General features: G+C 38.3%; 4 protein-coding genes across 4 annotated transcripts; all 4 read left to right on the top strand.

Annotated features, from left to right (window-relative positions):
- Positions 1–22: 22 nt before the first annotated feature.
- On the top strand, positions 23–847 carry ATC70_006166 (uncharacterized protein; the record flags this gene model as incomplete). Its single annotated transcript, XM_064825445.1, has 2 exons — positions 23–113; positions 186–847. The coding sequence occupies 2 exons, from the start codon at positions 23–25 to the stop codon at positions 845–847; spliced, it is 753 nt and encodes a 250-aa protein (XP_064676663.1).
- A 5,283-nt stretch (positions 848–6,130) lies between these two features.
- On the top strand, positions 6,131–7,365 carry ATC70_006167 (uncharacterized protein; the record flags this gene model as incomplete). The annotated part of the gene is made up of 5 exons (XM_064825446.1): positions 6,131–6,346; positions 6,400–6,498; positions 6,549–6,826; positions 6,876–7,244; positions 7,296–7,365. The coding sequence occupies 5 exons, from the start codon at positions 6,131–6,133 to the stop codon at positions 7,363–7,365; spliced, it is 1,032 nt and encodes a 343-aa protein (XP_064676664.1).
- Positions 7,366–7,380: 15 nt separating this feature from the next.
- On the top strand, positions 7,381–7,937 carry ATC70_006168 (uncharacterized protein; the record flags this gene model as incomplete). The annotated part of the gene is made up of 2 exons (XM_064825447.1): positions 7,381–7,585; positions 7,636–7,937. 2 exons carry the CDS (start codon positions 7,381–7,383, stop codon positions 7,935–7,937), a joined length of 507 nt encoding a protein of 168 aa, XP_064676665.1.
- A 3,547-nt stretch (positions 7,938–11,484) lies between these two features.
- Positions 11,485–12,725, top strand: ATC70_006169 (uncharacterized protein; the record flags this gene model as incomplete). The annotated part of the gene is made up of 6 exons (XM_064825448.1): positions 11,485–11,538; positions 11,591–11,644; positions 11,698–11,838; positions 11,889–12,178; positions 12,235–12,617; positions 12,679–12,725. The coding sequence occupies 6 exons, from the start codon at positions 11,485–11,487 to the stop codon at positions 12,723–12,725; spliced, it is 969 nt and encodes a 322-aa protein (XP_064676666.1).
- Between the last annotated feature and the right edge of the window lie 165 nt (positions 12,726–12,890).

A 12,890-nucleotide genomic window follows, 5' to 3' on the forward strand; every position in this document is an offset into this window, starting at 1 on the left:
CACTTTTATTATATAAATCATTATGCCTGTTGCTATTTCTGAAAAGCACATTGTGCGAAAACTCACAGTCAACTTGGATCAAAATCAAATCAATGTACGACCCATCATCAAAGGTAAATTGCAATCTCATTTTGATATTAAATAGTGTTGGACGCTAACTTTAATTTTAAAATGAATCATGATAGGTGCCATAAACGAAGCATCCCATACTTTGACAGACGCCTTTGTATCCAACAAATCTCTCGAATGGTCTGCTCGCAACTTGGATCAGATGAAAAGAGACGATTTCCTCAAAAACCTCTTCAAAGACATGGTCAATGCTGCCTCTCTACAGAGCCGAGATTTTGCAGTGCAAGTAGATGGCTGTAAGGGTGTCTTGATCTGGTCAAACAGATCCCAACCCTTCTCTTGGCCGCAAACCATCAACACATTCAAATACGCTCGCCTACTAGGCTGGAGAGCTGCCCTCAAGACCCTCCTCAAGCTCCAGAACGCTGCATCTGCTGATAAAGTGCGTCGTAAAGTCATGGCACATCACCCCAAGCACATCATTATTGGATTTATCGGCATCTTGCCACAAGAGCAAAACAAGGGACTCGGCACCGCTTTGGTGGAATACGTCTTGGACAAGGCAGATGAATCGCATTATCCCGTGTATGTGGAGGCTACCGATTATCAAACTGTCAAGTTCTTTGAACGATTTGGCTTTGTATCTCAAGGTCAAATTGTACTTAGCAAAGATCAAATGTCTACTTTGACTCCCATGGTGCGATTACCAGTTGCCCTGGACGAGCCTAAATCATTGCAAGTTCGTCCTGGCCGTAGAGATTCGGATAAATCCTGCTAATTTACAGTACATTCTTAATCTTGTCTTATATTACCTCTTATCATATACCATGTACTTAATATACGCTTAATAAACTTTCTCACTCTCTCTCTCTCACACTTGCTAATACAATCAATAGATACCTGTTATGATTGGTTTCGTCAAAACTTGAGGTTGTGCAACAGAAAAAGCTTAAGTTTGTTTTTAGATTCTGCCTTGTTTGTGTTTGTGTGTGTAAATACTACAATAACATTTACGCGGAGTACATCATCCATCGAGAAGAATAGACAACGATTTTCCTTTGGAAGCTCTTTATCGACTCGCTTCAAGAATTGATGTTATGGTTTATAGGCTAAAATCATGCCTGAGAGCCACTAGCCAATAAGCATTGGCTAGTTTCAATGCAATCATCAAGCTAAACAAAAAGTAATTGCACATGCAGGCACATCCTTTGCAATCCATGCTTTTGTAGCACAAGAGAAAACTTTTTCGTCTTTCTCCAAACAACAAAAAGGGGAGGACAAATGTGCTCGAACAGCAGATCAAAATGCCATTACATGCTCATGTGTTTTTTGGATGCATTCAATTTCCCACAACACAAGATTGTCCTACATGTCAATCCCATCAGAACGTGGCTTGCATACCATGTCTCTTTCGGTCCAGACTATATTTGAGAGAGGCCCATGAGAAATGTTTTCCCTCCTCTCGTTCATTTTAAAATTCAAGTTTTTCCCTATTGTTCAAATGGCTAAATGATTTCCTATATGCTGTAGATGTATTTGTCGCACAAAATCTAGATTTCGTATCTTTGGTTGTTGTTGAGATCATCGGTGGAAAGCTACTAGCAACTTGCATCATAGATGCTGGTGAATGCCTTGGCATTGCATTATGTTGCTTTTGCTTACTACTGCTCCTACTACTAGTAGGCTGTGTAGATCTTGCATAAAAAGGGTGTGAAAATGTCGCCATCAGGGGTTGAATCTCCATCATGATGGAAATTATAATCAGAAGCGGATGGCGAATCCAAAGTAAACCAACAATGAACAGTTTTTGGAATACGCTAGACTGTATAAAGAAATTATTGGATTTGCACATCAAACAGTAAGCGTTCCACAAGAGATCCGAGATGTTGTGCATGTATGAGATTCATCAATCAGTTCTAATGGTCACTGGTGGATATGAACAGGCCTTCATTTAAACTGTTAGTTCCATGTGATAAAAACGGATAATACATCGCTTGGCAACGGCCTCTTTCGCTGAGGATTTCCACATGTGCTGCATTTGATGGATGAAATGCTTTATCAACATGGACTTTTGCCGAGATGTCGAACATAGCATCAATTCTGTTTACATCCGGAGCGCTCCACGACGGGACCATGGACCATACAGCTTTAGATAGTCGCTTAATTCTTGTGTGAACTAAAGCCATCGCCGATGCTTGACCCTGTAGTCCTATCAAGATTTACTGAGATGATGAATATATATTATGTGGAAACTCTCCATGAATGAAATGAAACTGTGAATCTGACTCTTCTACGATGCTCCACGTCTGCTTCAATGTAAACAAGCCCTATATAGGTAGACAGCACGTTTGCACTGCCTCTTACTATTCAAAATCATGCAAAAAGAACAAAATTTCAGTGCATTTGAGCCGCGTTTTCTTGTGCTTAAAGCCGTTTCAGAGTGCCAAAATAGTATCCAACCACTGCTTTCATCTAGCACTAACTTCCTGACACCCTTGCTCAACTTTTTGAGGACCAAAAAAACATGGCCAAAAATTGACCAAAAAGCATGAGGTATCCCTCATGGCTTTCATCGAAAATCAAACGATTGCATTTTTTACCTTGAAGATGATGACTTTTACTATGGTATGTATTACATCAAAATGTTGCTATCGATCCAAAGCAACCTCTGAAATCATCTTTGAGGGACTTTGATATGTAAAATTTCGACATTTTGGCCAGAAACCTCTTTTCATATTTTTACAAATCATTCAGTAAGTTTATTCAAAACATCTATATAACTTGGTACCATTGGATGCGCCTTGAAAAGTACTCCAGGAAAGCTTAAGGAAGCATGGGGTGATCATCATACTTCACTTAGTCGAATCTGCAAAAATAGTTTAGTCGAGTCCAAAATCATCAAAATTTGTCCAATCTAGAACAGACTGTAAGACTGGGTTTGAATTAATTTTGGCTGGTGGGGCCAGCTGGAAAACTTAATGCCCTTTTTATAAGGCAATACAGTAGTAAATGCCCTTGAAGCGTATGGAAAGTAGGTGGCATGTCATAGAACTATCGTTCATAATGATATTTTCTTGCGTTCTATATTTAATAACGTTAGTCTGGACATTGACGATGCATGGGCTGCGTAAAATGTCTGCAGTAAGTAGTATAATCTCTGAGGCTCCGAGCCATCGTTCAAAGAAAACGTTGGAAGCATTGAGCAGAGGAAAGAGGGTAGAAATAACAGTGGATTTTGTTGATTGATTGTATAATCATTAATCTCATATGAGCCAGACCTGACAGATGCCTTGAAACTCAGGTTCCATATTAGGGTTGTAAAGTGTCTAAGGAATGAGCGTTTATTATGTTATGATGATATTGAATCAAAATGTCTGTATCGATCTAACGTAACCCCTAAAATCATTTTTTTAAGAACCTGATATGTAAAGTCTCGACTTTTTGGCCAGAAACCCCTTTTCATATTTTCATAAATTGCTCGATAAGTTTATTCAAAACATTTACCTTACTAGTAGGTACCATTGAATGCGTCTTGAAAAGTACTCCAAGAAAGCTTATATAAGCATAAGACAATCGTTGCAATTGAGGCCATGTGCTCATTGATGGTGAAAGCAGAAAATGAGCACAGTGAATTTGTTTAGCCTTCGTTAGTAATTAAACAGTTGTTTATTGTGTTCTGGACGAATAATGGTGATTGGTCAGTGTTGATAGAGGTTTAACATCTTGACATATAGTTAGCACTATGGACTGCAAGTGTAAAAGCAGCTTGCTTTCTAGGTTGCATTTGATTTCAAGTATATCAATGTGAATAGCAATAAAATATATAGATTACCACCAGCAGCCTATAAAGCACGAGCTCTTTATAGATCATTTGTGGTATTTAGGAGTTATAGGACACAGAGTGGGTGTTTGCATATCAACCACTTGAAATTACATTCTACTTCAATCTCAAATACGTTATGGTTCGTTGTTGGTGGTATAGGCTTATGGTACGAGAACAACAGGTTTGAGGCTTAAGGCTCAACAAATTGTGGTTCGATATTTATTCTGGAGAATGAGATTTCTTCTTGCTTTTATCTTTTTTTCGAGAGTGATCATGATCTTTTTTTGCCTTTTTAAATATTTTCAATTTTTTCCAGCTGAAAGGTGCTGCTTTTGTTATTGATGTTGTTGATGCAGTTCTTTTTAAAGAAGATTTAGGAACGTCTTTGACCGGTTGTTCAGGTGAGGTAAGTGGTCTTGTAAATCTACGAGAGGATGTTTTTTCTGTTGTTTTAATTTTGGGTATAAATTCAGAACCTGGGATTCTAGAAAAAGAGTCTGTAAAGAACGATTTTGGTACTGAAAATGGATTGATGGACGAAGAACTGCCTTTGGCTATCTCCATATCTCGTTGGATCTGCTCCATGGTAGCTTCATCAAGCTGGTCTTCCAACGTAAATTGATCCTCTTCTTTTGGTGGTTCTATATTTGCTTGTGGGAGATCAGGGTCAAGTGGATCAGGGCCAAGTGGAAAATCAGGGTCAAATGGGGTTTCACTAGCGGTTTTTGCAAAAAAAAAAAAAAAATCAGTTTTCTTGTTGGGATCCATCAAGACGAGATAATAGCCTTCTTGGGGCCTTTGGTGAACGTAAATGGTTTTATTGTCAGTGTGAAGGTCGTAATGAGACTTTGAGGAATATAAATGTCACTGGGTAAGATATGAAGAGCTGTTATATCCATTCTTTGTCTTGACCCTATGACAGGTCCCAAGAAATCTTGATCAATTACAATATCTACTATTTCACCAGTTACAAAGACATGACATGGTTTCTTTGTATTTTGATAATTGTGTAAAGCTGACTCATAAAGATTTGGGAATGCGTGCATTGAACCAAAATGACCTATCTCGAATGTCATACAAGGGCGCATGGTAAACTTGGTTTTGAGGATCGTAGTAGGCCATTAGCATCCAACTCAATGGTCTTGGAGAAATCTCTTAATTCCTTGCAATTTGTGATCTCTTGAATAATGGCATTCCAATCTTGTTTGTTTGCGTTTTCCAAGGTTGCAATATTGAGATTGTATGCTAACAAGGCAGCTGTTTGGGGATTCAGCACTTCTGCAATTTCATTGACTCTGCGACATTTTGCCTTGTATTTGTTGTATGAAGATCCATATTTTTGTGGAATTCATTGGGGTTGCTGCATTTGTTGCCCATTTGAAATAGTTTGTGCATGTGAAGAAAGCCGCCAAATTCTGCCACTTCTGATGCCCATTTTGTTTGTTTGAATTGAAGAACCTTGGAGTGTGTTTCGCGACAACTTTGATAGATAGTATCAATACCGCTGTTTGGTTCGATCATATTCATGCGATAGGCAGTCAATACGTCATTGAAACGTTTGATTATTTGTTGATATAAGGCAATGTTAATGGGTTGTAACTGATGTATAACTCCTTTGCTGTCGTTGATGATACCGGCCAATTTGCCAGCTGCTTTCAATATTTTTTTTAGTGGCACGTACACCAAACAATGTTTTGATCTCCGGTAAAAAGTTGCTTAGAGAGTGTTTGGCATCAGCCTCTGTCTTGATATGTATACTGTCGCTGCTGTTTGAATTATTGGTGATAGAGCTAGCTTCGTTGTTATGGGTAGAGCTAGTTTGGGACATGTGGGTAAAGGTGAAAGAATGGGGATGTTCATTTTTAGGCATGATAAATTTGTTGGATAGCGATAGTTCAAATTCCAGTGTACCTGATCAAGTTACAAGACCAGAGCGGATCAGAGCAGCAGTTTTGAATATGGCTCTTTGGAGCTGATTGGGCTGTGGGATGAATTGTACAATGTCACCACAATGAGTTATTGAAAGATTGGCAGGTATTTAACAACCACATACACACGCTTTTGAAATGTGAACCAAAAGCCATAAGTGAGCATCGTCAAATAGCATGATTTATGAGTCTTTCCGGCATAGAAAACATTTACTTTCCTATCACGTGGAGAGGGGATAGACTGTTTTTGAATTTTTTTTATGCATATGAAACATGTCTTACAATAATCAACCTTTTTGCCCATTTAAAAATGGAATCAACATCAATCGACGGCATTGCTAGCTATTATCCTGCAATTGAATCAGCAATTGAGTCTGTTTCTGGTGGCAAACTGTCTTTAGCAGGTGTCATTGACAAATTACATATTGATATTGTAAATTTGTTTAACGGTGAATGCATTTCGAAGTATAAAAGAGACTGGGTGCGATCAGTGATGGCTTTTGCTAAAAATAAGGATATTGATATGGTAATGTGAACTGCATCTATAGAAACATAGTATCTGATTCTTTTTGTAAATAGCCTACCACACCCAAGCCAAATTGGGAGGACATTTATGGCACGGTTATTGATAGAATGCTGAATAAAGGCTATAATTTTCAAAAATTCCAGAAACCTATTGTAAGTAAGATAAAGAGTAGGATATCGCAAGCTAATTCTAATGAATACAGTCTTGCAAAATATCCCAAGCAAGCCAGTCATCAAGCAGTACTGCAACAGCCTGTACTGACTCAAGTAGCACTTCCACAAGTACGAACACTGAATCAGGCTCTGAATCTGCAGGAGTTGACCCACAACGTGTCAAATTACCCGCATTGACTGCTGCTGATAGGGCAAATATCTTGGAAAGATATAATGCTCTAGACCCAAAGAAGATGTGGAGATTATCTAATGGAACAGTTGTGGAGGAGAGAATGTGCAAATGCGCTATGGAACAGCAGCATGAACAGTAAGTCAACATATTGCGTTTTTAAATTTGTATTAACAGACTGAATTAGTATGGCTCACTCATTTATCCTGGATGCGAAAGATGAAGGATGGTTGAAATATTTTACACGTTCTGAACTGAATGAGATCTCGGCATATAAAGCAATCCAGTTGCCTGAAGCTCCAGAAGAAGTCGTAAATTATTTGAATACCTTGAAATCGGATACAGCAGAAGATTTAACTGACAAAGTTGAGCATCAAAAATTGCCCCTGAACTCAGATAGAAAATGGATTCAAGATTCGTATTCTCAGTGTATTCGTTTGATAAACTCTGGTTTCCTCCCAAGTGACAAGAACACGACGGAGGCTGGCTTGATAAAAAGGGTATGGAGTTGCATCGATGCTTGTTTCGATTATTCTAGTAAAATAAGATGCATAAGGTAAGTATGAATATACTAAGGTTAGCTAATTATCTAACAATAGTTTTCAAGTGGGGAAAAATGTAGCAAGTCGTCAGCTGATGCAAAGAATGCCACTCGTTGGGACATCAAATGTCGCTAGTTGCCAGGAAGAAAAATGGATTTTGTTTTCATTGACAAGAAAACTGAGCTGGAAATTGGGTGCGGCGAGGGTGCTTTGGTTGGAGGGGTTAACACTACCAAGCAGTTGTACGATGCGAAATTCAAAATGCCAAAGGTATTGAGAGATATGATCATCAAACTAGTATCTCGATCGCCTGCTTTAAAAAAGGATTTGCATGTGTGTGGTTTTTATGTTGCAGGTTAGGTTGTAACAACAGATTTATTGACGTATTACTCACTGTTCAATTAGAAACTGATTTGCAATTATTTATTTTGGATTGCCCATCAACTTATGTTACTAGACTGGATGCCATGAAAGAAATGCATTATCCAAAATCTGAAGGCCAGATTCATCGTCAATTGTCTGCTGTGTTGAGGAACATCATTGGTCTCAGAATTATAATGGAAAACACAGTGTATGCATTGGATCATGATACAACAGACATTACCATTGGCCGAGATAATGATGAAGCTATGATACCTTGTTTTATTCCCTCTAGTCCTGAAAAGAAAAAGCGCAAATTTTCTGTTGCAACATCAATAAATTCGTAATAGCATATCAGTTTTAGTCAGTCAATATACATAGCAATTCTTGTTTTTTCTGCTGCATTGTGAATAGAGAGTTGCTGACCAAATGTCAAATATAAATGGGTTCTTTCTGCTCTTCATATAGTTGTTTCCAATGCCTTCACATATAAAGCTGTTGACACGTATATAAAATGTTGAAGGGTTGTTTGACATTTTTGTTCCAAATTGATACTCAGGGGTGCAAACTGTATCTTCTTCATATTCAATGATTTGAGTGTATGATATCGTATAATTTGCTTGTACCTCGAAGTTGGTTGAACCAATTGTTGAAACCCCGAAAATGTTGGTTAGAACCATAGATTAACCATCACCATCAAGACCTACGAGCAATACATTCAGACTGAGCTGTTGTTTTTGTGGGTGTTGGTTTTTTTTTTCGATACTCGATGCTTTTTGGATACTGGATTCAATGCGTTTGTGGTAGATGATCGCTTGGTTTTGTTTGATAATTGCTTGGCTGTTGGATTTGATACTGTTTTATGGATTAGTGTTATATTTTCAGTGATTGTGTTTGTTCCAACTGATACCACTGTTGGTGAAGAGGATGAGATTGCTGTTTCCATTGTATTTAATTCCATTGATTCAGTGTGTACTAATTCTGTAGTGGTATTGTTGAGAACTGATGTGTCTATAGCTATAATTGCTGTGAATGTTGACAGATCTGTTGTGGATTCTGCCGGAAGCATTGGAGTTGCACCTTCTGTATCATGTGCGCATATATCCAACGGCGAACCAACAGCGATTGACGATACACCCCTTGAAGGTAATGATATACGCAGTGTCTCTCGACCGAGAAGCTGATACTTTTTCAAATACATGTTATTTGCATTAGCAGCAAGTTGAATGTTTGGTTTTGTCATGAAACGAGACATCAGGTCCAAAGATGCTTCATCTGTAAGTAATTGACGCGTTAAAGCAAAAATTAATTCGTTTTGATTCATGTCAGTGCCTGTACATAAACCCAGGTCTCTTTAAATATTCTTTCAAGACGTTCCATGTTGTTGCTTGTCATATAAACAAGGCGAAAAAAAGTGATAGATAATGTACGAGGCAACATTTACCCAACCAAAATCTATACCATTCGGATAGAGAATAGAATGGATAGTTGAATACCAACGTTCAAGAAACCAGAACAAAGGGAAATCAATTGCAATAGTGAGTTACTTGTATATTTATATAAGTTGGTGCTCTATTTCTTATTCATGCATAACACTGTGTTTCAAGTTGAAATAAAGCAGCTAAACAAGCTAGATCATCCACATTAGTAACCAGTTATGGAGATTTGTTACACGATTAGAATACGTGGCGAACGGATGATGAACAAGCAGTGAAGCCTGTGACAAAAGATTCTACTTTGCTTTGCTTTCCTTTTGGAATTGGTAGGATTAACCACGAACAGGTGAAAGTAGATTTAATCCCAAAAGTGAGTAAAAAAAAAAAAAAAGGGTAATGCAAAAATGCAGAAATCTATTATAGCAAAGCTACAAAAAATGTGTGGTATGAAGAAAGATCAAGATGCGCCCTTTGTCGTAAGAAACGAGGCATGGACGTAGGATGAACAACGCTTTACACTTATATAACAAAAGGCTCATCTTGATGCAAGAAATACAATGTCGTAAGAAACGAGGCATGGACGTAGGATGAACAACGCTTTACACTTATATAACAAATCAATCTCTTGATAGGAATAGTGAGAGAGATAATGAGTTGAAATAGGGGGGATACCCATCCTGTGTTTTTAAAACATTCTTTTTTTTTTGTGACTCAGTTTCTGTCATCACAACCTCATTGATGAATATTGTACAGCCGATCGGATGAGAAGCTCTGGCCTCTTTCAAGAAAACTGAGCCAGAAAAAGAGTACGAAAATTAATCAGGTAAAGAATATCGTTTATTACATTGGAGATAAGAGAGTTTATATACTATTCGAGGGATTTGATATGAGGCTAAGGTGTTATTGATGATAGGATAATAGATCCAATCTATTATCCTGAACATGCCACAACTAGGATCGTAGCTAAATCCTGGTTCATATCAAAGTTGTATGATCTGATGTGATCTGTGCTTGAACTGATTGTTTCTACGCATTTAGAAATTCGATTTAGAAATGGTACATCAAAATAGTCGAGGAGCAAAGCTATGTCGAGGACACATGAGCTCGGTGATTATGGATGCTAATGAAGAAATTGAAGCAATTAAAAAACACAAGTTGGGACATCTTTGGAGAGTCAAGATGGGCAATTTCTTGTCAATCCTCCACTCATCTATGTTAGTTTTCTTGGCAACTTGACGACATATAACCTCTCTCATTTTTTAATGTGTGATTCAGTTTTACGCATCTGTTATAGCTATCAGATCACAAATATCGGCCATCTTATCACTCACATTCAAACGATGCACTTTTGTTGTTGCTGCTTGCAGAGGCAATGTGAATACCAGCATCCACCATTACCTTGTCACGGTCCTCAATGTACTATTCAATGAGATTCTCTTGATCCAGTGGAAATAGAGATTTGTGTTTGTAAAGCAGTGAAAGCCAAAGTATCAAAAACTCGTGCTTTGATGTAAAAATGATTTAGTAATTCAGCAATGCCATATGGTTTGGAAGAAAAGGTCGAGAATGTGATGGCTAAACGCACTACATTTCACACAACTGCTATATCTCAAAAGATTGATGGAGTGTATCAAAAATATAGGGTGGAGCGGCCCGATAGACAGTTGAATGTGTTTTACCCAGCGTAGGCTTTATCTAATAAGTACATCCATTCGTAAGTTTGGGGGGAGGGTTTTTTTTGCATACTAAGCATTTATGCAATTACCATGGTTATTCAAGCAGTAAAGAATATGTCACGTAGATAATAACTGATTTAATGAGCCATTCGCAGTTTCACGATATAAAATTAATTATACTTAGACATGCATAGCTTAATCTTTGCTTGTTATCGTTCAATGGTAAATCACTCGCCTCTATTCTCAAAACAGGTACGTGGAAACTTCACAATCCCAACAACTGGACCAGCTCTGTTTCCAAAACATTTCTTGACGAGACGAGTCAATCTTAACGAAATGAAACGCAAGTCAAACCGAACAGTCGACGGCAATTCAGGCTACAAGATAAAACCTAAACATCAACCCAAAAGCAATGTATCCACCAGCAAAAGGAGCAAAGGCAAACATCGAGGACATGTGGTGAACAACTGATTCCAGTTTTTATGACAAATATACAGTACATACCTCACTGCTCATGAAGTGTGCCCTATATCTACGAGTAAACAAATTGATACCAAATAAATAACAAGGCTGTTTAGTGAACAGTTTGAAAAATCTTCAGGGCTTTAGTAGCATTGAATACAATAAAGAGAGATCATGAAATGTGCTACTTGGGAAATCTCACTACAAGGCATTCTTGACACTGCTCTCTCTGAAGGGCTGTCAATGATAAGTAACCTGTCCCGCTTTTATTTCAAATCAAGCTCCCTCCCAGGTTCGTGCTTTTCTCTTTTATCCTATATATGCTGCGACACCTTGCAAGGCTTCATTACAAGCCATCCTTCAGCAGCAAACGTGTGAGACAATGCAAATCACTGTTCAATGGGTGTGTTATTGACTGAATGTTAGATTGCTTCTAGTGCTTTCGCGGTTCTACAACATGGACGCTATGTATCGTCAGGGGTAAGTTGTCGTTGCCCGCTTAGAGATCAACACGACTCAAGACAGCATGATAGATTACTACGAGGTCACAGCAAAGCAACTTTCGTCAGATTGGAACAGACAAGGATGCTGGAGCGTTGCAGGACTTACTTCGCAGAGTAATGGAAATTGATGCTGATATTACACAAACACCTGTTGCCGATTTCAAGCCAAATGTAAGCAGGGATACCACCAAGAAAATTACTTATTGAATGCCACCATGTAGACACAAACTTGCACAGCGTATTGCTTGGCAGACGAATTTGAGTTGGATGATATCTGCACGAAGCTTCCTATAGACGACTATTTTGTACAGAACAACTACGAGGACATGCTCCACATCTCAAATGCACAATCTGGTGGGGATGTCTACCTGTTCAGCAATGGTACAGTAGTATTTTGGGGAAGTGATCAGGGGAAGCAGGCTGGATTTTTGCATTTCATTAGACAGCAGCAATCTACATCAAATGCTGTTGAATCGAAGGAAGTGGTAGAATACACAATTGACGAGGACGAGTAGGTGTTATTGGAAGCCCTGTAGTTGAATGCTTGTGCTGAATATGGGTGAATAGGGTGACGGATATGAAGGGTGATATCGTAATTTTGAATCCATACATCCCATCCGTTGATTTTTCGAAAATTGCCTTTTCGTATGGACTTGGACGAGCAGCCAAACTGAACAGCATTGAGCAATCCCTCAACAGCTATCTGACAGAGATTGCCAGCATACCAGCAGCATTATGTCATAAAGAATACAATGGGAATCAATTGGACAATCGAATGCTAGTAGGAAAATTGCTGTCCATTCAGCAAAGGATGGTCAAGGGGTCTCGAGATGGATTGCTGGGTACATCTGATTTGAAATGGGCAAAACCTGAGTTAGAGGGTTATGTCAACAAGATCTCTACCAGATTTGATATATCAACAAGGATTGACATTATACACAAACAATTGGGTAAATACAAGTAAATAATTGATTTTATAGAATTTCAGCTAATGTACCTGACTCGGTATAGATTATGCAAAAGAGGCTGTTGGTGCTGCCAGAAAATACACTAGATGATAGCATGTTGAATGAATAAACCAGTGGATATCCATCATTTTTGATGAAGAACATCATCAAATCCATTCATTAGATATAAAATGTATCCATCAGCTCTATATCCACTTTATCATTCAGTTTGAAATGACTGATTCGCCACCAAACCCAATAAACAAGCATGCAAGT

The sequence above is a fragment of the Mucor velutinosus genome (genome assembly GCF_035048745.1).
Source record: "Mucor velutinosus strain NIH1002 chromosome Unknown tig00001545, whole genome shotgun sequence".
In the NCBI taxonomy this organism is placed as follows: Eukaryota; Fungi; Mucoromycota; class Mucoromycetes; order Mucorales; family Mucoraceae; genus Mucor; species Mucor velutinosus.